The 23,123-nt window shown below is 41.7% G+C and overlaps 4 protein-coding genes across 6 annotated transcripts; 3 read left to right on the top strand and 1 right to left on the bottom strand.

The window, feature by feature from the left end:
- Positions 1 to 128: 128 nt before the first annotated feature.
- Positions 129 to 5,653, bottom strand: LOC124050422. The gene is made up of 3 exons (XM_046372948.1): positions 3,386 to 5,653; positions 3,106 to 3,222; positions 129 to 2,451 (listed from the first exon to the last, which is right to left on the bottom strand). Exons 1-3 carry the CDS (start codon positions 3,397 to 3,399, stop codon positions 1,302 to 1,304), a joined length of 1,281 nt encoding a protein of 426 aa, XP_046228904.1. The 5' UTR covers positions 3,400 to 5,653; the 3' UTR covers positions 129 to 1,301.
- Positions 5,654 to 5,770: 117 nt separating this feature from the next.
- On the top strand, positions 5,771 to 12,848 carry fdft1 (farnesyl-diphosphate farnesyltransferase 1). 2 transcript variants are annotated; one of them, XM_046372947.1, is made up of 8 exons: positions 5,771 to 6,010; positions 8,451 to 8,548; positions 9,687 to 9,870; positions 10,115 to 10,243; positions 10,564 to 10,755; positions 11,086 to 11,262; positions 11,429 to 11,581; positions 11,661 to 12,848. In XM_046372947.1, the coding sequence occupies exons 1-8, from the start codon at positions 5,912 to 5,914 to the stop codon at positions 11,886 to 11,888; spliced, it is 1,260 nt and encodes a 419-aa protein (XP_046228903.1). In that variant the 5' UTR covers positions 5,771 to 5,911; the 3' UTR covers positions 11,889 to 12,848. The 2 variants fall into 2 exon arrangements, with proteins under 2 accessions (XP_046228903.1, XP_046228902.1); XM_046372946.1 differs by lacking the exon at positions 5,771 to 6,010 and having other exon boundaries at positions 7,653 to 8,548.
- Positions 12,849 to 13,226: 378 nt separating this feature from the next.
- On the top strand, positions 13,227 to 16,656 carry LOC124050574 (cathepsin B-like). Its single transcript, XM_046373258.1, has 10 exons — positions 13,227 to 13,306; positions 13,699 to 13,822; positions 13,914 to 13,999; positions 14,703 to 14,817; positions 14,973 to 15,088; positions 15,183 to 15,268; positions 15,345 to 15,488; positions 15,579 to 15,695; positions 16,210 to 16,338; positions 16,429 to 16,656. The coding sequence occupies exons 2-10, from the start codon at positions 13,700 to 13,702 to the stop codon at positions 16,512 to 16,514; spliced, it is 1,002 nt and encodes a 333-aa protein (XP_046229214.1). The 5' UTR covers positions 13,227 to 13,306; position 13,699; the 3' UTR covers positions 16,515 to 16,656.
- A 758-nt stretch (positions 16,657 to 17,414) lies between these two features.
- LOC124050862 (phospholipase ABHD3-like) lies at positions 17,415 to 22,976 on the top strand. Of its 2 annotated transcripts, none has more exons than XM_046373791.1 (9): positions 17,415 to 17,914; positions 18,359 to 18,519; positions 18,751 to 18,933; positions 19,077 to 19,122; positions 19,635 to 19,747; positions 19,913 to 20,086; positions 20,330 to 20,378; positions 20,501 to 20,666; positions 21,349 to 22,976. In XM_046373791.1, exons 1-9 carry the CDS (start codon positions 17,795 to 17,797, stop codon positions 21,552 to 21,554), a joined length of 1,218 nt encoding a protein of 405 aa, XP_046229747.1. In that variant the 5' UTR covers positions 17,415 to 17,794; the 3' UTR covers positions 21,555 to 22,976. The 2 variants fall into 2 exon arrangements, with proteins under 2 accessions (XP_046229747.1, XP_046229748.1); XM_046373792.1 differs by having other exon boundaries at positions 17,417 to 17,665.
- The last annotated feature ends 147 nt before the right edge of the window (positions 22,977 to 23,123 follow it).

Here is a 23,123-nt window from a genome sequence, read left to right as displayed (position 1 = left end):
AAACAACAATTGTGTATTTTCACTCTCACAAGTGCTATTTACTCGTAGATGTGCCACCACAATGCAATGCGACTGAATGAAATTTTGTTTCCTAAATTACATTTGAAAAAGTCAAAAGTTGCGTCTCTACAAATCAAACAATGTGTGCTGGTTAAGTAATGACCCACAGGCCTCAGCGTGCGGTCACTTTTCAGCATTTTGCATTGTGAGTAAGATGGTTAAAGCTGTTCAAAGGTGGCGAGGTCGGTGTATTATCCAGAGTATCCGGTAAAGCATTTTGATATTTAGCTTTCCAAAGGATGCCAGTTAATAAATCCAAAGCCATGAAAGTGTGGTCACTTCTTCGTGATATGCGTGAGTCTGACGCAGAAGTGCCCAGTGCATCCAATTCTGTGAGCCAGTCAGACCCCACTGTAAGTAAGAGAGAACTGATGGATACATCTATCACTTCTCAACACCAGTGATATGACCGTCAGTAAAGGTGATCTTCTCCACAGTGCAATAGAAACAGCTCGCTGATGACTTGTTGTGTCTGTATCTGTTGCCTGAACTGTGTATTTTTGCCCTTTTGATTTAAAATGTATAAAAAAAAATAATTAAAAAAAACCAAAACATGTCAGTATTGACACCTCTATAAAAAAAAAAGAGAAAAACATGATAAACCGCATATGCAGCCAAGTAAGTTGCACATGATGTATGTGGATGAAAGTAATGGCACATTAGCTCCCCCTGCTGACACAAATGTAGATGTGCACCCACAATGAAGAAAACTTTATTTTCTTTATTAAGAACCTTTTCAAAGTGACTATTTATTACGAAAGGCACAACCCCAAACCACATAGTTATCATCTATAAGCTGAAAGTTGTTTGATGAACTTTGTAATGGGGTTTTGTGTCAAGACTGTGCAGTTTGTCAGAAATGCCTTTGCTTGTGACAAACATGGGGGAGACAACATGTGTAAATGTGGGCTATGGCCACATGTAATTACCAAAATAACAATATATGAGTATATATGTACAAAACTCCACTCCAGTATAATTGTAATACACCATTTGTGATATATTGTAAGTGAAGACACAGTGAGAGATTTTCTCAGTGTGCACTAACACTATCTGATGCTCTGTCCTCTGTGTGCAACTGTAGCTCTACTGAGGAAACTAATAAAGACAAAGCATTTTGACATAATGCAAACAGTATGATGTAAACATCTGGTGTTATTCATTCCATTTCAAATGCATGCCAACTATTCGCAAAATATTTAGTCTTAACTTAGCCGTCGTCTTGGCAAACAGGTTACTTATCAGACAGCTTGAGGATCTTTGGAATCTTCCTCTGCAAACTGTATCCTCCCAATCTGTAAGTATTGTTTCGTGAACTTTACGACATCTTTGATAAAAAGCTGGACGGTGGATTGATTGAAATCTTCAGTCAGCTTCTCCCTGATGAACTCGGCATACTTGTCCTGTACCATCTCCTTCCAACACTGCTGAAATGCGAGTCTTATTTGACCCTGGATGGCGTCAGATACATGTGACCCGAAAGTGTGTCCGACTGCAAACGCCCGCCCTTTTTCTAAACATTGCTCTAAACTTCCACTTTTTTCTGACAGCAGAGACTGTGCAGCTTCAATAATGGAGTTCACCTCCAGGGTGAAGTTTTTGTCTTCTGGTGAAATGCTATGCATACTTTTAAAATAACTCTTCCAGTCCTGATCCTGCACTGTGTTTATTGAGGGGAAACTCACAGATCTCAGGAGTTGTTTGACAGCAGAAAACAAGTTTTCACATAGAGGATTAAGATCAGCGGTCCTTTGAGCTGCTCTAATGTAGCTTTCATGGTCCTCAGTCTGATCTATACAGTTCACTTGAGTGTAGTTAATATCCCTGAACAGGTTTTCTTTGCTTCCTTTGAAGCCCCAGCATTTCACATAACCAATATGAGTCTTCACTCCCTGCACACTCCACCACTCCTGAGCTTTCTGAACCAGGTTCAACATACATGGCTCAGTGTTTCTAGCCAAACACGGGCTGTTCATAGTGAAAACATACACCTGCCAGTCTTCTGTGACAGCCTCGGACTCCAGGAGTTCCTGGGTTTGTTTAATTATGATGTCCTCGCTGTGTTCTCCGTTGTTGTAATTAGGATAATAAGGCCCATAAATGACAATCTCCTCCTGTTTCTCAATGACGGCCCACGAATGCTGCTTATCTTCCACACCAAATTCTTCCGTTATGTCACGGTGAAACTCCAAAAATTTCTTGTTGACCGAGTCGTCCAGTAAAACGTCATCGTTGGTTTGTCTGATCTTGAGATGCTCCAGTGCTTTGTTCACAGAATATTGTGTGCAAGCCCAGGATGATATCTGCTCAAAGAAGCACTTAGTGTCAGTCGGGTGTTTTGTGCCTCCATTAAAACAGCATTCGGGTATGCAGGAGCGACCACAACTCGTCCTGTGACACAAATATATCCACTGTCAGGCATAAAACTTACAGGAGTCTCATATATACAAAGATACAATTCCATTTATACATATGTTTGATGGAGTTGAAGTGAACCTCAGAATTTAGTCGTAAGATTACAACTTGGGAAATAATTTGATACGTTGTTAAATAAAGTTATTTTCTTTCTTGCAAAGAGTTGGCCGAGAGGATCAATAGCCCTCTCATGTCTGTCAGATAAACATGAATCTGAATCAGACAGAGCCAAGCTAGCTGTTCCCTCCTGTTCACTATACAAATAAATACTCTGACTTGTGTGATGTAAATATGATTTCCTCATCTTTCTTCTCCATTATTGTTCATCACAGCTCAATATTTCATTGATCTCAAAACAAATGTGCTGAGAAGTTCACTTCGCACGCTTGTTTACAAGAGGTGACGGTGACGTAAAACTAAAAAAGTGTTTCCTCATGCTGAAATATACTTCGTACGTATGGCTGACATTACACAAGTTGGTGAGGTGTAATTAGATGGGAAAATAAGCTTGTGAAACATAATGATATATATCCATATATATGCCATAAATCTTATAGTGCAATGTACAATATGTTGTTTAAGACACCAGTTTGACTGAATAATCTAATTCCTCTTCAGTGAGTACTTTACCTCGGTCTGGCTCTGTCCAATCTGTCCAGAAGAGTTTTCAGACTCGCCAAGCATTTCTTTGTGTTGAGCGAAGGCTCCTTTTCAAATCCATCAAACAAAGGACGCTTTCGGTTCAACCTGAGTAAAAACAAACTGATTAACACGAAGGATCAGAGCACAGTGTAAAAAAAAATTAACCAAACTCTGTAGGCAACGCCATCCACTATTTCAGCATGGAAAAAAAAAATCCAAGAGGACATTTTAGGATGCAAGGAAATGTTTCTTCCAAGAATTCACTCACATGGGAAGTTCCATCCAGACTCCTCAGCTGCGCTCAGGAAACATTCAGTTAAAACGTAGCTCCTCTTTCCTCTTCCACAATAAGTCATGTAAAATTGCTCACTCAATAACCAGAGAGGCAGACAACTGAACAGACACACTCTCAACAATGTGTTTACTCAGAGAGTTTGTAACTGGCAACACTGAGCTCCTCCTTCATATGGATATTACCTGCACAGTGCTGAGGTACAGCATTGCCTCTAGCAACTGTCAACTGTCTCAAGTCATCCTCACCATAACCCTCGCTCCCCTCCTTTCCAGTTACGCAAGTTCACAGGAGTATTCAGGAGAGATAGATCAAAATTGAGATTTCAGCAGAAATGCAAGTGAAGTGAAATGGTTTTGCCTCACAGGATGAAGAGAGTAGAAGATAAATGAAAGTGTATTTACGGTTCTTTTTATGGGTTACAGTGACACACGTACTGTGCTGCAGGTTAACCTCAGTTCACAGCTGTGTGCCCTGCAGCAGAGCCTTTTCCGTTTATAATTACACAATTAGCTCCGTCTTCACTCTATGATCCCAAATGAAGCGTGTGTGTCTATGTGTGTGTGTGTGTGAACTGCGGGAAAGACATCATTACTGGAGTTTGTGTGTTTGTTTGTTTGGAAATATGATTCTTAAACAACAACACAGCAATCAAATTGCAACAACAACCTTTATCATCTTTGTGGTTTTCTTGTGGCTTCTGGGGCATGTTAAGGCTGAAGGAGGTATCAGTGTCACACTGATACTGAGACATGTGCAAACCTGTGACGAGTTCTGCTACAGACGAGTCAAAGAGTCAATGCAGAGCAACACGTTAGACAGGATCTGGGTGTTACTCTGTGTCTACTTACTGACACAGGGTGGAGAAACTATTTAAAGCTTCTACTTCAAAGCAAAAGCTCTCAACTAATTCATAGATAGTTTGGATCATTAAAAAAAAAAAAAAAAAAAATACACAACAGAAAATAGACCTAATAGATCCAGGATTTATAAAGTAACTCATAAGTAGAACTGTCAAATCAATGTAACTGAACTACCATATTATATATCATATCTGTCGTTTGATCATCATTTTGGTCGAAACTGACATACCTCAGCATCTGTGGCCTGCCAGGAAATTTTATCATGACATTCATGATACCCAAATCCTACTGCCTACTTCAGGGACCCCCCTGAATTTTTCTCTAGTGCAGTTTTGAGTGAAATAACTATTAGATGGGTGGACCATACAATTTGCTGCAGACATTTATGTTCCCTTCAGGATGATCAGGATATTCAGCAGTGTCAGCAGCTACTTCTGCTGTTATGCTTTGTTAATTTATCTTACACCAAAAATGTTGGTATCTTAAGATTTTTTAGGAGCTTTGGACAGTTGGGAGATACTTCCACAATGACACAATTAGTAGAGTTATAAATTAGAATTTTCTTATTTATTTTACCAGATCTTTATCTTTGAGCTTACTTTGATTTAGATGCATAATACATAAAGATTCATTCTTATTGAAACGGTTTTATTGATGTCTACTGTGTGAATGTGTGTGTGGAGGTGCACATAAGACAGAAAGTCAAAGTGATGTTAGAAGGGAAAATGGAGCTGAGTTTGCACTCCATGCTTTTGAGATCCTCTACTGACTGCTGATGAGCTATTTGGTAAGAAAGCAGCTCAGCTTAGCTCAGGCTCTTCAGCATTTAGTTCAAATGTAGCTGTAAATGAGCTAACATACTGTGGCCTAATGTTCACACTTTATAAAATATATTTTCAACAAGCAATACATACACCAAGTTGTATTCATTTTTTGCTACAGCTTCTGGGTGTCTTTTTGGATATAGTATATAGTAGCTCATACTTTTTTAATTTATAATGTATAGTGTATGTGTATAGTAGATGATCATATATATACATATCATACAACATATGTAGTATTTTAATTTTGCTTTTAATTACTCATGTGTTCTTGTACTTCTGTTACTATGACATTTATATTTTCCTACGCGGAAACAAAAAAGCTATAGTGTCAATCATATGAATTCTTTACATGCCATAAAAATGTATGAATAATAAAAATCTTAAACATACCAGAACAGTGACAGAAAAATAACAGAAAAAATAAGACGAAATAATTTTCGCATTTTTGGAGTGCGAGAACAGCCTGGTGATCGACACCAACTGAGTGTCACTCCTTGGACTCTATAATTTATTGAGCAGGTACGGTTTCCCTTTTTGACAAACTGACCAATCAGAAGCCCCGCTTCACTGACAGTCCGTTGAGGCGGGGCATCACACCAGTCGCTCTGGTCGCTCATTGGAGTCTGCGTGCTGAGCCCATGACTCGCCAGCCAATCAGAAACGTCAGTCGATCTGACGACGCTTGTGACGCAAAGACGTGCTCTCTTCGTGCTGCTGCTGCTGCTGCATCCCGGCGACACGGCGTTTTGATAGGGAACACCCCGCCAGGTTCACATATCGGTCTGTCAGAGTAACAACTGAATACCTGAGTAACCATGGACATCCTGAAGTCACTGGGCCACCCGGAGGAGATATTCAACCTGTTTAAGTTTAAAATGGGGGGCTGCAGTGCCGTCATGCCAAAGTTGGATTATGTGAGTAAACCAGCTTTTTGAACGTACAGACTGAGGGTAAACTTGTCGTGTCAACAAAAAGACAGCAGACAGACACGTTAGGGCTGGACGCATGGACGCATTTGCAGATGATTTGTTTCCACAGCATCAGCACAGGCTACATTAGCAACACGGAAAACCACATAGGCCTGTTAACAAGTAGGTCTGCACATGCTTAGTGTACACAGATTGCATCGTATTGGATTGACCTATATGATGGTCGGTTTTGCTCCTCCAACAGTCAGTTGTATGGACTAATTAGATCTGTGCTCTCTCCCGTGTTGGCGCACACACACACACACGGTCAGATATGACCATTGACTCCGGATTTACGTTACATAATGAGCTTGGAGGGTTCAGCCGCGGGAAGGGATGCTGTGTTTGAAGCCTAATCCCGCTGTTTAAACACCAATGTGACCCGGAGAGATAGACGGAGACTGCAAGATGGTTGGAGTCTTTTTTAGGCCTTTATTTTGGTTGGAAGCTTTCTTAAAGGGGCAGACAGAAACTCAGTCACATCCACGCACTGTGTAAGTGAAATCTAACCATATTTTTTGCTCCACCTTTATCAAAACAATAAGCATAAATAAGGTGCTACTGCCACAGTTTACTAACCACAGACTTCCTGGTGGTGCCAGTTGTTAGACAGGTGTTATCCTTTTTTCTGTGACTGGCCAGATCAGCTAACCTGATCAGGAAAGTGGGCAGCCTGGTTCAAGACCACTGACCACTGCTCACAGTGAGTCCCTCTGTCTCCCACTGATCTAACGTGTTATTATCAGGCTAAAAGCATCCTGTTTGTTCTCCTTCAGCTAATTTGCAGTTTTAGCATTGATTCGTTGGGCGGCATCATACGGCAGGTTGTACCAGGGTATACAGAAATCCTGATGTTGTGATCTTCACACTCCGCTTTCAATGTGGTAAGGAGATTGAGGCGACGTGTTGTAGTGCACGGCATGTGCCACTAGGGGTCAGTCTATACCGATGGACACTGAGTACTTTGGCTTTAGATGAGCCGACAGTCACACACGAAGCTACGTGCACCATTTGTCTTAAAAAAGTTGAGTCTAAGCGAGAATTTGTCGAAGATGGACGCTTATTTCCTATGTGCTCATTATTCCTGGGTCATAAGTATTTAAAACCAATAAGACCTGTCTGAGTAAGCTAACTGCGTATTAGACAGATATTGGGCCAGCTAAAGTTATTGTTCAAACTGAAGGCATGTCCTAACTACATTTATTTTTCTCGGTTCATGGGGGAGGTCATAAATTGGTCCACCATAAAAAGTATGCTAATAAACCACACTTAAGGGATTTACAGTGAGCGTACATTTTTTAAAAAAGAACTTTTTCAAGATTTCACCTTCTACTGGTCCAACCATAAACTGTATTTGGATGTGCACGACTGCTATGCTTGTTGACCATAAACATCTCCTTAACGACCCAGTTAACTTTCGATAACCTGCAGGTTTGAGTTTAAAAACTTTAAACAGCCTCCCTCCAAAATCCGGAAACTGTTAATATTGTAATCTGAATATCTGAAGATATGCATATATGACACTCATACCTCTTTGTTCTGATCTGTTGTTCTTTATTAATCCTACAGAAAAGATGGAAGTAAAAATCTAGCATTGGCTTTAACAATACGTGCAGTCTCAGCTGACTGGAAACCAAAACACACACGAGTGTCCCAGTCATGACGCTAAAGCTGAACTTTTGCACGCACTTTTGTCTGTTTGCGCTCACCAAACAGGCGACTTTGGCTAACTGCATATGGCTGATATCTTAGCTTACTTCTATTCAAAACAGTTGATTCTCCGACACCACTTTGTGCTCTAGTAAAGCGGGCTAATCTTGTGTGTTAGCACGTCGGGCTAACACTGCTGCCACTCTTGCTACAAGCAGATTAGGAAACACGATGTCGTGCAGCTGGTGTTGTTTTGGGAGGTGCGGCCATAACAGCAGATCTACAAACGCTGTGCTCACATGCCGCTCGTTTACGCTGTGACTTTAGGCTGGTCTGAGATCAGCGGAGCGCTTGTTTTGGCAGAGCCACACGTCCCCGAAACAGTTTTCCACCTACTTCGACCTCTTAGCTCGCTTGTCCTCTGCATGGACTGCGTGTTGCAAACTCCTCCACCAGCCGTGGCGTCCGCATGGACAGGGTCGGATTGTAGCTGCAGGGTCGGTCGTGCTGTCAGGTTTTCCGTATGGCCGGAGCTTGCTGCAAGTGTCCAGTTTCTCTGTCCGTGTTCAAGCGCTCTCTCTCGGTGGCGCCGCGGGGCTGCAGCTCCGCTCCTCGTTCCTCGCTCCTGGGCTGGAGGCTGGGGGAGCGGGGCCTGCAGGAGGCCGCCCGCACCTCCAGCGCCCTCAGACCCGCAGGCTTTTACCGACACCCGGCCTTCCTTTGTCTCTCCTCCCAGGAGTCCATGAGTGCGAGTCTGCGGACTTGCTACCTGTACCTGAACCAAACCAGCAGGAGTTTTGCAGCTGTGATTCAGGCGCTGGACGGGGACCTGAGGTAAGCAACGAGCTGAGATCCACCTGAGGAGGGGTGTGGCAACGGGCATGTTTTCTTTCCTGGAGGGCAGAACCAGGGGCGTTGGCTGCAGTACTTCCCTTTTTCCTCACTAGTACTTTTCTGTGTGAAATGTGCAAAGAGGAAGACAAGATAAAATACAGCTAACGTTGAACAGTTTAGACTTTGGGGCTTTGCAGGTACTGTGTTCCTTGGACTTGAAAACAGTCCACAATTCAAGTGATGGTACATTCTGACAGCAGACACAGCTGCTGTACATGCCTTCAGAAATACCTGTTTGTGTCAGGAAGTTTTCCTTTGTTTTAGATAACATTTTGCACAAACATGCCACCCAGGGTTGCAGCTAACTCACTCTGTCTGTAGATTCTTTTTATTTTTTGATAATTGTTTAGTCTGAAGAATGTCTAAAAATAGTGCAAAATGCAAATTAATAGTTTTTGAGAGCCCACAGTGATTTCTTCAAACAGTCACTTTTATCCAACTACTGTTAAAACTCCCCCAAAATTCAATGTGCATTGATATGAAACAGAGTGAAGCAGCAGATCATCACAGTGGAGAAGATGGAACCAAAACATGTTACTTAAAGATTCATAATTATTTAGAAATTGTCAGTGAACACAATTTGGTCTATCTACTAACTCATTACAGCTCAGCTCACTGAGTGTCACTCATAAAAAAACAATAAGAATAACCGGGTTCAGTATAGAAATAAGTGTTCCTAGTGCAGCCACAAAGGAGATTAAATTTATTTTTATTATTAAATTTATTTAAATTTGTTCTTTAAGTAAAATTAACATTAAACTACCACTAACAGTGGTAACTAACACTAATGTGGATAGATTCACCTGTGATGGCCTGAAGCAGGAAAGGAAAATACGAACTCATTTACAATCACTGTTCAGGTCAGAGCTGTCAGTAGAGGGATGACAGCTGAATATAAATACACAAATTTACTGTGTGTGTGTGTGTGTGTTGACGCTTTACATATCTCTGGTCAGAGGGAATCCACTCCATAGAGACTAACCTGACCCTTGACGACTTGTTTGACATGCCTGCTATTTCTGTCGCCTTCTAAATGAGCGACAAGGCAGCTTTTCAGTCAGTCTCATGTCCTCTCCAGACATGCGGTGTGTATTTTCTACTTGGTGTTACGAGCGCTGGACACCGTGGAGGACGACATGAGTATCCCACTGGACAAGAAGGTCCCCATGCTGAATGATTTCCACACCTACCTGTACCAGGACAAGTGGTGCTTCACTGAGAGCCGGGAGAAAGACCGACAGGTTCTGGAGGATTTCCCCACGGTCAGTAGAAGTGCATGGTGGTACGTGAGGCTCTCCAGGCTTCATTTATTGATGGAATCTTTTTTTAAATGACAGATTTACAGACATTACGTAGACGGTAAAACACCACGCTAACTGAGTTTAGGTTGTAAGTTGGTTGTCTAATTTCTATGATAGCATGGGATGGAAATGTGAAGTCTGTGTCACTCAGATTAAAGGGCTGTTACAAACCAAGAACTATGATCTTCATGTGTTGCTGATCCAGATATCACTGGAATTCAGAAACCTCGCTCAGGAGTACAGAGACGTCATCTCAGATATCTGCCACCGTATGGGAGTGGGAATGGCTGAATACCTGGAAAAGAAAGTTGGATCCATGAAAGAGTGGGACCTGGTAAACAACAACCTTGTATTACCTTTTTGTTAGCATCTTTAAATGGCAGTGAGAACTTTCTGAAAACACAAACAGATGTCTGATACCCTATTCTGGGCATAACATTGGAGAAGAGTAACCAGATTAAAGCAGAGATACTTATTTTTTGTTTTGTTCTTGGTGTTATTGGCCTTGGTAACCTTGTGAATATTAATTCTGAGATAATTTCACTTAACCACGGCTTCATTATGTCTTATTAAGGTCGCTTAAGTTTGATCAAGCACTGTGCAAGCTATTTTATAAACCAGATTAAAAACTGTCTCATTTTATCCCGTGTGCAGTACTGTCACTACGTGGCCGGGCTGGTCGGTGTCGGTCTCTCTCGGCTGTTCTCTGCGTCCAAGCTGGAGGACCCAGAGGTGGGGCGAGACACCGAGCTGGCCAACTCTATGGGCCTGTTCCTCCAGAAGACGAACATCATCCGAGACTACCTAGAGGACACGCAAGAGGGACGTGCCTTTTGGCCAAAAGAGGTGAGATCATGTTTGTTTTAGCTGTGTGTCTGACCTGAGGCTCACAGCCACAGATGTGACAGTCAAAGAAAATGCTGATACTAAATACTTTTCAGTATTTAACTTAAATATTTACTCGCATTTTATCAGCAGAATGTGTAGATTTTGCACACATGCATTTTGTTTTATCGTCGCAGTCATTGTTTGCTATTTTACAATCACCAGCAGGTGGCAGAGAGAGACTAAAAGCAAAACCAACACGACTCCTTTCGACACGCTTTGCTCATATTGCTGAATGCTGAATAAATGGACCACATGTGACGTGTTAATATCTCGTGTCCCACCGTGCAGGCTTGGAGTCAGTTTGCAGGTCGTCTGGAGGACTTGGCTCAGCCGGAGAAGCTGGAATCAGCTCTCTCCTGTCTCAACCTGCTGGTCACCGATGCACTTCGACACGTCCCAGATGTCATCGCCTACCTGTCCCGTCTGCGCAACCAGAGCGTCTTCAATTTCTGTGCCATTCCTCAGGTACACAGCAATTCTTTTCTTGCTGGTTTGCATGACCTGATATTTGAACTGAAGAGATTTTGGTTTAATTTTTTGATAGGGCAGACAGATGAAAAAGAAACACGGGCCTTCATTTAACTGAAATCTTTTCTTCCATCTGACTACATGTTAATCCTCCCATGACCAGGTGATGGCAATAGCGACACTGTCAACGTGCTACAACAACCCCATGGTGTTCCAGGGAGTGGTGAAGATCAGAAAGGGACAGGCTGTCACACTCATGATGGAAGCCACCAACATGAGAGCCGTGCAGACCATCATCACCCAGTACAGCCAGGAGGTGGGCTTGTCTTTGTGTTTTCTCCTTTATTTTTGCCATTTTGTTGCGATGTTAACGCAAACAATCTTCCCCTCTGCAGATTTTACAGAAGGTCTCCCTCAATGATCCCTCAAGGGACAAGACCCTGCACATCCTGGCTCTAATCCAAGAGAAATCCGCCCTGTCACAGTCCAGCCTTCCCTCCAGGACCCACCACCTGTCGCCCATGTACCTGTCTGCTGCCATGCTGCTCGCCGCCCTCAGCTGGCAGTACCTCAGCACCACCGCAGCACAGGCACAGGGCACCGGCGACATGCAGGGACAGTGAAATCAATCACACTCAACTTTCCTGGGGCCCACAGACTCAGAAAGCACCGGAGGTCCTGTTCTCCTTCGACTAGAGGAATCTGAAGCACGTCTTCCCACTTGTCCTCTTTGTTATTATTGGCCACTAACAAAACCATGGAGATATTTAGACTATGGAGGGGTTTTGGTAGCAGGCTGGGGTTAATTAGGATTTGATAGTGATTTACAGTAACTTATCCTGCATCTGGATAAATTATTTACACACAGTGTTGTGTGGTTATACTCACCAGCATAAATGACACATTATAACAATTCAGGGTGTTTTGTTGTTTGACATTCATGTTGATGGTGTTCTCTTTTTAGTTTGATTTGTTCTAAACATTTTGACCCTTTGAAGTGAGCGAAATGGTTCAGCATATTGAATATTTCAAGATAGGAAGTAATGGGTTTTTTTTTCATTAAGTGTGTTGAAATGCACAGCATGTGACGCTGCCCATTTTAGGTCTTGGGAGGGAACACTGTCACCGGACTTCATTGTTTAATTTTGTGTCAAATAGAAAGCTAGCTTAATATTCATCGTGCTAATATGTTTCTACAAGAGAAACATGCAAATGAAATGTTATACTTAGATGACAGCACCCACTCTCAGGAGAGCTTAGTTTCAACACTTCTGTGTCTGTGTTGTGTTTCAACTTTTTGTCCTTGTGAAATAGGGGGGAAAGAACAGTGCAATTCCAAGATAGTTTTGACATGGACTGTTTAAATGAATGAGGAACAAATGTAATTCCTGATATGTTTGATATGTGAAAGAAACGCTTAATGAGACCGCTAGCTGAAGTGTCCTTAACACAGCTTTGGTGAGTAGAAAGGCTAGCACAGAGTAACCTTGTACAGAACCAAAGGAGAGCTATAAACATTGCTATGTAATGTGAAATGTTGATTTGTACATATTTGAACAAATAAAGGCGCGAATGAATCTGAACAGTCTGAGTGGTGACTGTGCATAAAACACAGGTCATGTTTTGGTTTACGGCCTGTTGGTTAAACTTGATTTTATAGATTCCGGATTGTAAAAATCATAATCTTATATTTTAGATGAGAGGTTCAAGGTTCATACACTGAGCTGCATTTTGTTTATGTGTGTGTAGTTGAAGTAATAGTTATGAAGCAAAATAATAAAAACTGGTTAAAAAAGTTCATAATAATGGTTAAAGTTATGAAGGCGTTCTTCTATTTCCAGGTCATAATTTTAAGATTGTCTACCTTCGCCAAGACTTTTTGCTAGTCACATGAGATGTGTACTGATGATGCGTTCATTACACAGACATGTGATTCCATAACTTGTAAAGACGACAGTAAGAAGTAAGATTACTGGTGTTACGTCCAGTGAGAGGAAGGAATAACTCAGAAGCAACATCCATCAAAACAACTGCGACACAGGTAGAAGTTAAGACTTAGATATGTTGGATTGTCTTTCTTTCACTGTATCGTCATGACTTTAATTCCTATCTTAAATACAACAACTTTATATTTGATTTCGCTGTTCAGAAAATTTAATGTGTGTGCTTGTGTTGATGCAGGTTAAGATGTTAAACATTTTTCTAATTCTGCGTGTTACCAGCAACTTTGGGTTCAGTTGCTTTGGAGGTGCAGCTCTGTCCAACTTAAGTTAAAATCCTATTACCGGTACTCAAGAGAAATTACTTAGTAACACAGTTGTGCTTATTTTACTGCAACCTTTGCAAATTGAAAAGTCGAGACGCTGCAGAGAGATTAGAGCAAAGATGTTGAGGTAAATCCTGACCTGACTGGCACCGTCATTGTCTGTGCAGGATGCGTCCACTGGCTCTCCTCTGTGTACTTGTGACGGTCTCTGTCAGCTGGGCTCGTCCTCACCTCCCTCCGCTCTCCTCGGAGATGGTCGACTTTATTAACAAGGCCAACACCACCTGGACAGTGAGTCCTGAACCATCTCTGCAGAGACTGTTGATATGGTCATGAATGATGTGATTCCTGTAATCTCTCGTTTAAACTACTTTTGCTGCAGGCTGGGCAGAACTTCGGTAACGCTGATATCAGCTATGTGAAGGGACTGTGTGGGACTTTACTGAATGGACCCAAGCTGCCAGAGGTGTAAGTTTAAACAGTGCACCACCGCTGGTGGTTTATACCAAAGTACATTTACTGAAGTGCTGTACTGGAGTCCAAATTTGAGGAATTTTAGGAGTCTTTTCATGCTACTTTATACTGCTCTTTTTTACTTGATTACATTAATATGGCAGCTTTACTCATAAGTTATTATTAAGTTATTATTATTAGACAGTTGGAAAATCAATTGGTAACTTTCACTGTTTCATTTTTCATGCAGAAACATTTCACAGCTCGAGCTTTACAAATGTGAGGGCGTGCTGCTTTTCCCTTGAAATTTTTAATAACTTGAAGTCATTTTTAATAAGTTTGAGGCATTTTTTAGGGCTCCTGTGATAGAATTTCTCACTATTTTCATAGCTTTTACAAACCAAAAAAAATCAGTAAATAGAGAAAATAATTAGTTCTATACAAAATAGTTCAAAATGAGCTCCACTACACCCAACTGCAACAGGAGAGTACTGCTTTTACTTTAATGCATGAGTCATAATGATCTCATGATATAATAATAAAACAGTCACAGGGGACATTTTATACTTTACTATAAAAGATTTGAATATTTCTTCCACCACCATATATGAAGGTGTGTGTGTGGGTGTGTGTCACAGTCACTCACATGTCCAAACAGGTGACAGTCAGCAGGCTCATCTTATCTGCGGTGTGCAGTGACCATACTTTTCTTATTCAGGGTTCACAATACCGAAGGCATAAAGCTTCCAGACAGCTTCGACCCACGCCAGCAGTGGCCCAACTGTCCCACAATCCAACAGATTAGAGACCAGGGATCCTGTGGGTCCTGCTGGGTAAGACAGACCACAGGAGGACACATCAAAGTAGATACAGCAATAGAATCAGCATGACGTTGCTCAGTGAAGGGGAAGCAATAGATAAATTAAGTGCAATTTAGAACCCGCTTCCTTATTGTCAAACTGATGTTCCCTTTTTCGATTTCCCACAGGCCTTTGGGGCAGCTGAAGCGATATCTGACAGGTTGTGTATCCAAACAGGCGGCAAGATCTCTGTGGAGATCTCTGCTGAAGATCTGCTGTCTTGCTGTGATGAATGTGGCCTGGGGTGAGCAACAAAAAGTGAAAAAAAAATCAGTCTACTGCAGGTCCTTTTAAGGGAACACTGAACAACACTTGTTTTTATTGTCCTGTGGATGCAGATGTTTAGGTGGTTTTCCCTCTGCCGCGTGGGATTTTTGGACAAAGAAAGGACTTGTGACGGGAGGCCTGTATGGCTCTAAAGTCGGTTAGTGTGAAATGAAATAGGATTATAAAGCCAAAGCCTCTGAAAAGTGAACTGAAGCTGACGGTGTGTTTGACAGGCTGCCGACCCTACAGCATCGCCCCCTGCGAGCATCATGTAAATGGAACTCGTCATCCCTGTCAGGGTGAACAGGAGACTCCCAGGTGTGAAGAGCATTGCGTTCATGGATACTCACCATCCTATCAGAAGGACAAACACTTTGGTACAGACTAGCTACAGTTATCCAATCCCCCTGCCAACATGCACTTTTCTCGACTGGTGATGTTATTGTTCCTTGTGTCTCCCTCTGCAGGTAGAAGCTCATACGGCGTCCCATCCCAGCAGGAACAGATCATGACTGAGCTGTACAAGAACGGCCCCGTGGAGGCAGCTTTCTCTGTCTATGCAGATTTTCTACTGTACAAGACGGGTGAGGCTGGTTTGGACTAACTGCAAGTCTGAAACTGTATGTTAAACCTACAAACTGCAACCTGCAGGATACAACAATATACTTTTCACTATTTTCAATACATTTCTGTGGTTTTGAAGCTGTTGTTACCTGCTTTAACTGATGCTCATAGTTTACTCTTAACATTTGGTCTATATTATATTTGGTCAAAGAGACATCATCCTCACGCCATCCTCCTAATTTCAGTGGTTCCAGCCTTTTTGTCTTGCGACTCATATTCACTTATTAAGGCCTTAGTGTGTATATTTCGAGCAGTTCAGCCAGACATTGATTTCTCCATGTCATACTGTTTAATTTCAACGATTTGCACAGGTTTTCAGAATTTCACCAAAAGAGCGGCTTTATTGTTCTTACTTTAAATCGTGACATCTCAGATTTATGAGATGAGATTTATGTCCTTGGTTGGGACCGGCTGTTCTACAACATATAAATGTGGTGATTCATATTACTAATATTATTGATCATATTGCTGTAGGTGTATACCAGCACGTGACAGGGGAGGAGCTGGGCGGCCATGCCATCAAGCTCCTTGGCTGGGGAGAGGAGAATGGGACACCCTATTGGCTGGCTGCAAACTCCTGGAATAGTGACTGGGGAGATAAAGGTACGGCAAGACTCTCTCAAGTGCAGAACAGACTAATGTCACAACAGAGGTGTTGGCCTTAAATCGCATTCTTGTGTCTTCTCATTTCAGGCTTCTTCAAGATCAGGCGTGGAGCTGATGAGTGTGGTATTGAGTCAGAGGTGGTTACAGGAATCCCTCTCAGCAAGGTCAAATAAGTCCTGATTATCACATCAAGTTAATCAATAGAGATTTAAACAAAAAAAAGTAAAGGCAAATATTAACATCTTGTTTTGTTATTGTTCTGTATAAATCATCATGTTGATCTCCTTAGGCTTAGTTTTTTAGTATTTTTACAGATTCACAAGGCCAATTTTAAGATCTGTAATAAAAGCAAGTTATCAAAAAGGTTTGAGTGTGACTTTTTGAATGAGATTGTGTGTGGAACTTCATTACATATCATATGTAGATTTGTATATTGGTGTTGGTGTTATGGCTCCTATGTTCCAACATAGCAACTGTTCCATTCTGGGAGCCATAATGGTGCGAATTAAATTGTGCAAATTTGCTCCTTTTGCTTCATGCAGCAAGAGCACCATAATCTGATGCTTTGTTAGCAATTCTAGCAAAACCAGTTTTCAAGTTTTGTTTTCTTACTGCAAGTGAAATTAATATATATCATCAATGTAATAAATAATAATTGCCCCAGGGCAAAAATAAGCTGAACACTACATTCAGACCCCCAACTTCAAAATATTATTAAGAAAGGGGAATACTACCCCATCCCAGGTGTGCTGTAAGTCAAGTAGTTTCGAATAATTTAAATGAACATAAATTTGTTTATGGATATTTGGTGTAGGGTCCTGTGAAACAGGCCCTCAATAATAGTGCTTTATTTATGAATATTACCAAAGAATTTTGCTTTTAATCAAATAACTACAAAGTAATACGAAATAAGCTTTAATTACTGGATCCCCTGAGGGTCTGGAGCCCAGGGGAAGTTGTCCAATAAAAAAGACAATAATCACCCTGTCACCACCCAACAGGGGGTGGCGCTACAGCTCCGAGTCGTCCTCGTCGACAACCTTCCGGGGTCAAAAACAGAGGAAAAAGAAAGGCGCATGCGTGGGACTTGACTTCCATGTTTGTAGTGCGTGGTGAGGGTGGACTATGGGGTGGACCACCACGGCGGACTTTGACGTTGGACGTCCCTCTTCCAAGTCCTCTTCGTCCTATAGACAGGAAGTAGCTGCTCCTAAAGTAGATGATACCGGCTCTCTCTTCCTCATCACCGTCAGCGCTAATGGAAGGTGTCGGGGTAGAAGAGGCGACTGTAAAACATCTTTAACGTTAGCTGGTGGTGATGAAGGCAGGTTAACTCTGTCCGTCTGTCTGTCAGTCAGTTGTCTGTCCCGTTGTGTCGGTGAACCAGTTAGTTACGTTTACGTACCGTCAGCTACCAGGTTAGCTCTCTGTTCTACTTAGATAAAACACAGCCATGTTTCTTTCGTGTTTGGAGCTATGGAGAACATACTGGGAGTGTATTTCCAGACCTTATACGGTGTTCATCTGCTCTCTCACGGCCGGATTGTACTATCTGAGGGGCCGTAAGTGTCAGGTCAGTCACTGCGGACACGGCCAGCGGTGTTAATGACGACTGCACTACACCGAAAAGTGTGTCTGTGTGTCTTTCTATATTTTTTCTCGCTTAATCATTTTTAGTCTTATTCTACTCTTGTATTATGTCTAGTAAATTCGTTTTTATTTATTCAATTTTGCATTTTATCTTTGTCCACTCAATATGAGGTAGTTAATACCAAGGTACCAATTTCATATTTTCTTAGGTCATTTTATATTGTGGAAAAAGTGGATTGTGTTTTTTCCAAGTCATTTTGTAGTTCACACATCATAAAAACACAGACACGCACACCCTGTTTCTCATACCTCTCATACTGTCCCCCAAATCCCAACCATCTCGTTTTGCATGCATTCTTGCGTGTCACAGGTGCTTTTCAGGTCTTTGTGTTTTCATAACTTGTCATTTTGTTTCTTTTCCTTACAGACACCAGTCCTGGTTTCTAGCAAGGCTTTTGGTGCGTTCCTCCACAAGCACTGTCCTGTGGTGGCTGAGCACTTCAGTCCCACTCCGTGGTGCTGGGGAGGCCGGTTTCAAACACTGGTTTGTGCCCTCCTCAAGTCCCGCCCCCCCGTCGTTTATCGCAAGTAGGATGAACCTCCTTCATGAGTTCCGTTTTTACTGTTATGTTCCTTTTGCTGGCTGACATTGTCATTTTGTCATCTTACCATGCTGTCTATCCTATATATTTCTTCTGTAAGAGTATTTAGTCCATGTGTTCCAGATCCTTGTCAATGACTTAACTCTTAAACCTGTAGAATACAGAAGTGGTCATTTTTATGTTGTTAATGTGCTAGTAATCCACTCTTGTCCCTCAGTGAGCTGATCCGGACAGTTGATGGTGGTCAGATCTCTTTGGACTGGATGGACAATGAGGCCAGTGCCACCTACCCAGAATCCTCTACCCGCCCCACAGTGCTGATCCTCCCAGGCCTGACAGGGAACAGCCAGCAGTCCTATGTGCTCCATGCCATCAGACAGGCCACTCACCGCGGCTACAGGTCAGCCGTGATGCTCACCTGTCTTCTGTCTTAAATTGTGACATTTGTTTGATTTGTTTGCCAAAATCAGAGGTTAAATATAAACACAAACTTTACTGCCCAGTAGCTGCTGTAGCTGTTTTCATAGGCATTTTCTTTCCCAGATGTGTGGTCTTCAATAACAGAGGCGTCGGAGGGGAAGAGTTGCTGGTAGGCGCAATGATGACATTGCATTGCATTTGTTTAGTCGATGCTTTTTATCCAAAGTGACTCACAGTAAGTGCTTTCAGCCATGTGGATACAACGAAAACATGAACTTCATCAAATAACCTTATGAATTATGGTCATGTGACATTTCATTTTGAAATTTCCTTTTCGCTCTGTTATTTCAACAGACAGTGATCTCTGTCTGTCAGTGTGTGTAGAGCACTATTTTCAATGGTCCTGTGTGATTATAGCAATGTCTCATTATAAGAGCTAAAGCTACCTTCATACTACTGTCCAGTCTGCCCCCCAAAATGCTGCTTGTATGCAGTATATCAAAATGCAAAATAATCTTTAAAGGACCAAATGTGTATTAATCCACAGCTGAAAATAGTCCCAGACACTTTTTACTCCAATTTGAATAACCAACAGACAGGCAGTGTAAATCTGAAACTATAGAAAGCTTGACTAAGGCAACACTGCATGTAATGCTTCTGCTCTGTCTTTGGTCGCCTCAGACGCCCGTCACCTACTGCGCAGCCAATACCTCAGACCTCGAGCGTGTGGTACAGCATGTCAAAGGTCTTTACCCACATGCCCCTGTGCTTGGTGCTGGGGTGTCTTTGGGAGGGTGAGTTGGTGCAGGGTGTAAAGGTTTCCAACTGCTTGCATTTCCCTGTGAAAATGTTACCAGAAAATTATATTATTGTTAAATGCATCCTGGCTTTGTTACTTTTAGTTGCTACTTTTAATTCACTTTATCTTTTTATTTGTCCACTTCTTTCACCCTGTGCAGCATGTTACTGTTAAACTACTTGGCCCGTAAGCGCACAGAAACAGGGATGGTGGCGGGTATCACCATCTCAGTACCCTGGGATGCACAGAAGTCCTCCAAATCAATGGAAGAACCACTAAACTGGCTGCTCTTCAACAAACACCTCACAAACGGCTTGTGTCGTGCCGTCACCAGGTCCGACAAGTTGCAGTTTGATAAATTGATAAATAAATTGGGAGGGGGTGTGATATGGCCGGAAAATGTGTGTCATTCTATTTCTGTGATCCTGATATGTTAGATGGTATGACAGACTACTGAGAAATAATTTTGGTTTAGAGCTCATAGTAGCTGTTGAGCTCTCCTCAAGGATTTTTTTTGTTCTTGGCTGCTTCTCTGCTTGTGGTGGTGAAATAAGTGTGTTGTATCTGTTCCTCACAGGCACAGGAAGGTTCTGGAGAAAGTGGTGGACATTGATTATGTCCTGAAGGTACCATTCATTCCTTACATTAACTTTTCTGTCATTATAGTTTCTCTTTTTCTTCTCTTTCTTTATGTGTGTCTAATTTTCTTTTCTCTTTCTCTTCTTTTCATTTCATACCTCTCTTCAAGGCGCGTACAATCAGGGAGTTTGACGAACGCTTCACCACTTTGCTCTTTGGTTATAAATCTTGTACGGACTATTACCGCGACGCCAGCCCAGACAGAAAACTCTCCAACACAGCGGTGCCCATACTGTGTCTCAACGCTGAAGATGATCCCTTTTCCCCCCGGAATGGTGAGTAGGAAATAGGAGAAGATGGACATTGTGATAGCATTACAGTTTTTGATTTAACTTCTCATTAGCTGTCACTTAAATCTGAGGTCTGTCTTTGATTTCATTATTGGAAGTATGAAGATTGGAAGAATATTATTTATTATTTATAGTCCATTTATAGAAAATGGTACATCAGAGAATCTCTGCACTGCGCGTTTGGTTGCTTTTGTGGAACTACTGTGGGTATACAGACTTTATCTCCATTCCTTGTTTGCACATGTGAGTGTGATTAAAGGATTGTGTTGCAATACCCAGACTGGACCTCATGTATGTTTCTTGACGTAAAAAACAAGACCACCTCTGTGTGTGGATTTTTTGTGGATTTTGTCTGAACTCCAGTGTGCAGACATCCACCCCTAACGCCTTAATAACTCAGCTGTGTGTTGATGCAAATGCATAATTGAAAAGAAGTCTTGTTTATATATTCCTTATCTTGGTGTTTGAAATAGGAATGTTTAAAGATTACATGTACGCTCACTTAATCACACTATCTGTTGATCCTGGCCCTATTTTATACTGTTCATTGCAAAATGAACACACACAAAAAATAGTGCTGTGGTTAATATTTCAGTCTCCATGCCACAAAATATGTTTGCACTCATCATATCTGACTCTTTTCCCCATGTTTTTCCTGCCCACACAGCCTTCCCGTTGACCATAGTCAGGGAGCTGCCTAACGTTGCTCTGCTGTTGACGGCCCATGGTGGACACATTGCCTTCCTGCAGGGTTTGTTTCCCCGTGGTGAGGGATACATAGAGCGTCTGTTTGGTCAGTTTGTCCAAGCCGTCTTTGAACACCCGAAGGAGATCCGGAAAGCCTGTGGCATTAAGGAGCAGAAGATGAGATGATGGTTTTTTTGTCCTGTGTACCTGGCCTGATGACTGCTAGCTATGAAGAATATGATGTCACTGCCATCATAGCAAGAATTCACTTAAATGCATTGTTTGACCATCTGTATTGTACAGCCTCACTACAGCTGAGCTGATCTACCTCCTCATCGTCTCAGGTTCTCTTTTAATCAGCAGTCGGAGACGGTTTTAAACAGCTGACACCTCAAGAAATCATGCAGCCTTTGTTAGTAGAATATAAATTGTTTAACCATATTGGTTCTCCTTCACACCATGCCAGCTTCACATGGAGTACTATAGTGTGTGCAGAAAGCACATATACACACATAGTCCCTGTTTGTAATGAGCGTTTCTAATTCAAATAGTTTTTATGAGGTTATTTAAGTAGAAATGAATTGCATGTGGAAATTAGAGCACCTCATATGCTATTTGTAACCTGCTTAAAGGATCATACCTCCCCATAGGCCTGCTTTACAAAACAAATCACAAAGCACACCTAACTCTGAGGTAAACCTGCAAACTGTTCATTTGTTATTATCTGTCAGTATCAACCTAAGAACACCCACACATCTGCCCTGAAGTAAAGTCTAATGTAATTGATATTTTCATTATTTAGGATTTTAATTTAAGAAAAAAAAAAACAACAGAAATCTGTTCAATGTAAAAGCATTGTATGCTTGTATATGGTTTTGCTGTATGTTTGGCTGTGATGTAAATTATGCAGTATGGCAGCAGCCACTGAGCTGACACTGCCTGACAACCTCTAAGTCTCAGTGTGTTACCTGAGGTATTTGCACCTGCTGTTAATAATTTAATAGCAAGTAGTTCTGAATTGATGCATGTGTAATCGGTCCTTTTGCCTAACACACTGTCTGTCGTATCTACACTGTGACCACTTTCAGTCCACGTGTTAATTGTATGATCTGTAGTTGTAGAAGGGACTTTGGTGTGAATTCAATCATTGATTTTAAATCTTTGTACAAAGACCAGGTCAGTGTGTGTGTGTATGTGAGTACGTGCACCTGTGCCTGTGCAAACTGAATGTCTTCTAAAATCAGTCGGGAATATGCTGAATGTTTTATGTGTGTCACCAATAGGGCACTGATGATGCAGTTTTATTCTGCCAATCATTTAAGTTGTATGTCACTTTGAACAGGAGCTACAGTTGTGTGACTTGACTTCTGACTGAGACAGAAAGACATGAAAGTATTACGATGATAGCAGCAAATGTTGCTGGTTGCTGCCTTGATGAGTTTAAGCTCTTTGCAAGCACTTGGATTTATTTGCTGTGTATTTTTTTTAATGGACACATTTTTTTCCAGTCTCACTTTTCTGTAAGCTGTAACCACATCTTCGGGCTTTATGAAGTATCTATTTGGTTATTGAATAACACTTGAATTAAAGAATGACAATAATGCAGTTTTTCGTCTCAGTGGGTGATTTTCCATCGTGAATAAGATGAACTCATTCTCATCAGTGGCGTCAGTTCTTCATGGAAAAATGTCACCACACATGCACAGTCTGTCACAGTTTCCTCCCTTTCCACAGCTGAAACCCGAGTTGTTTTAT

Source organism: Scatophagus argus, chromosome 19, assembly GCF_020382885.2.
Source record: "Scatophagus argus isolate fScaArg1 chromosome 19, fScaArg1.pri, whole genome shotgun sequence".
NCBI classification, from domain to species: domain Eukaryota; kingdom Metazoa; phylum Chordata; class Actinopteri; family Scatophagidae; genus Scatophagus; species Scatophagus argus.
Note: the sequence above shows the minus strand (reverse complement) of the source record. Positions and strands in the feature narration are given on the sequence as shown.

What these genes read in the sequence shown, in the direction of transcription:
- fdft1 (XM_046372946.1), top strand. Translation starts at nt 8,238, where the DNA reads ATGGCCGGAGCTTGCTGCAAGTGTCCAGTTTCTCTGTCCGTGTTCAAG. An exon ending in GTGCCTTTTGGCCAAAAGAG is followed by an intron (nt 10,756 to 11,085) that starts GTGAGATCATGT and finishes CCCACCGTGCAG; the next exon opens with GCTTGGAGTCAGTTTGCAGG. An exon ending in ATTTCTGTGCCATTCCTCAG is followed by an intron (nt 11,263 to 11,428) that starts GTACACAGCAAT and finishes TCCCATGACCAG; the next exon opens with GTGATGGCAATAGCGACACT.
- LOC124050574 (XM_046373258.1), top strand. Translation starts at nt 13,700, where the DNA reads ATGCGTCCACTGGCTCTCCTCTGTGTACTTGTGACGGTCTCTGTCAGC. An exon ending in GATCCTGTGGGTCCTGCTGG is followed by an intron (nt 14,818 to 14,972) that starts GTAAGACAGACC and finishes GATTTCCCACAG; the next exon opens with GCCTTTGGGGCAGCTGAAGC. An exon ending in TTTTCTACTGTACAAGACGG is followed by an intron (nt 15,696 to 16,209) that starts GTGAGGCTGGTT and finishes ATATTGCTGTAG; the next exon opens with GTGTATACCAGCACGTGACA.
- LOC124050422 (XM_046372948.1), bottom strand. An exon ending in TTGGACAGAGCCAGACCGAG is followed by an intron (nt 2,452 to 3,105) that starts GTAAAGTACTCA and finishes TTTGTGTCACAG; the next exon opens with GACGAGTTGTGGTCGCTCCT.
- LOC124050862 (XM_046373791.1), top strand. Translation starts at nt 17,795, where the DNA reads ATGTTTCTTTCGTGTTTGGAGCTATGGAGAACATACTGGGAGTGTATT. An exon ending in CCCCCCGTCGTTTATCGCAA is followed by an intron (nt 18,520 to 18,750) that starts GTAGGATGAACC and finishes CTTGTCCCTCAG; the next exon opens with TGAGCTGATCCGGACAGTTG. An exon ending in GCCACTCACCGCGGCTACAG is followed by an intron (nt 18,934 to 19,076) that starts GTCAGCCGTGAT and finishes TTTCTTTCCCAG; the next exon opens with ATGTGTGGTCTTCAATAACA.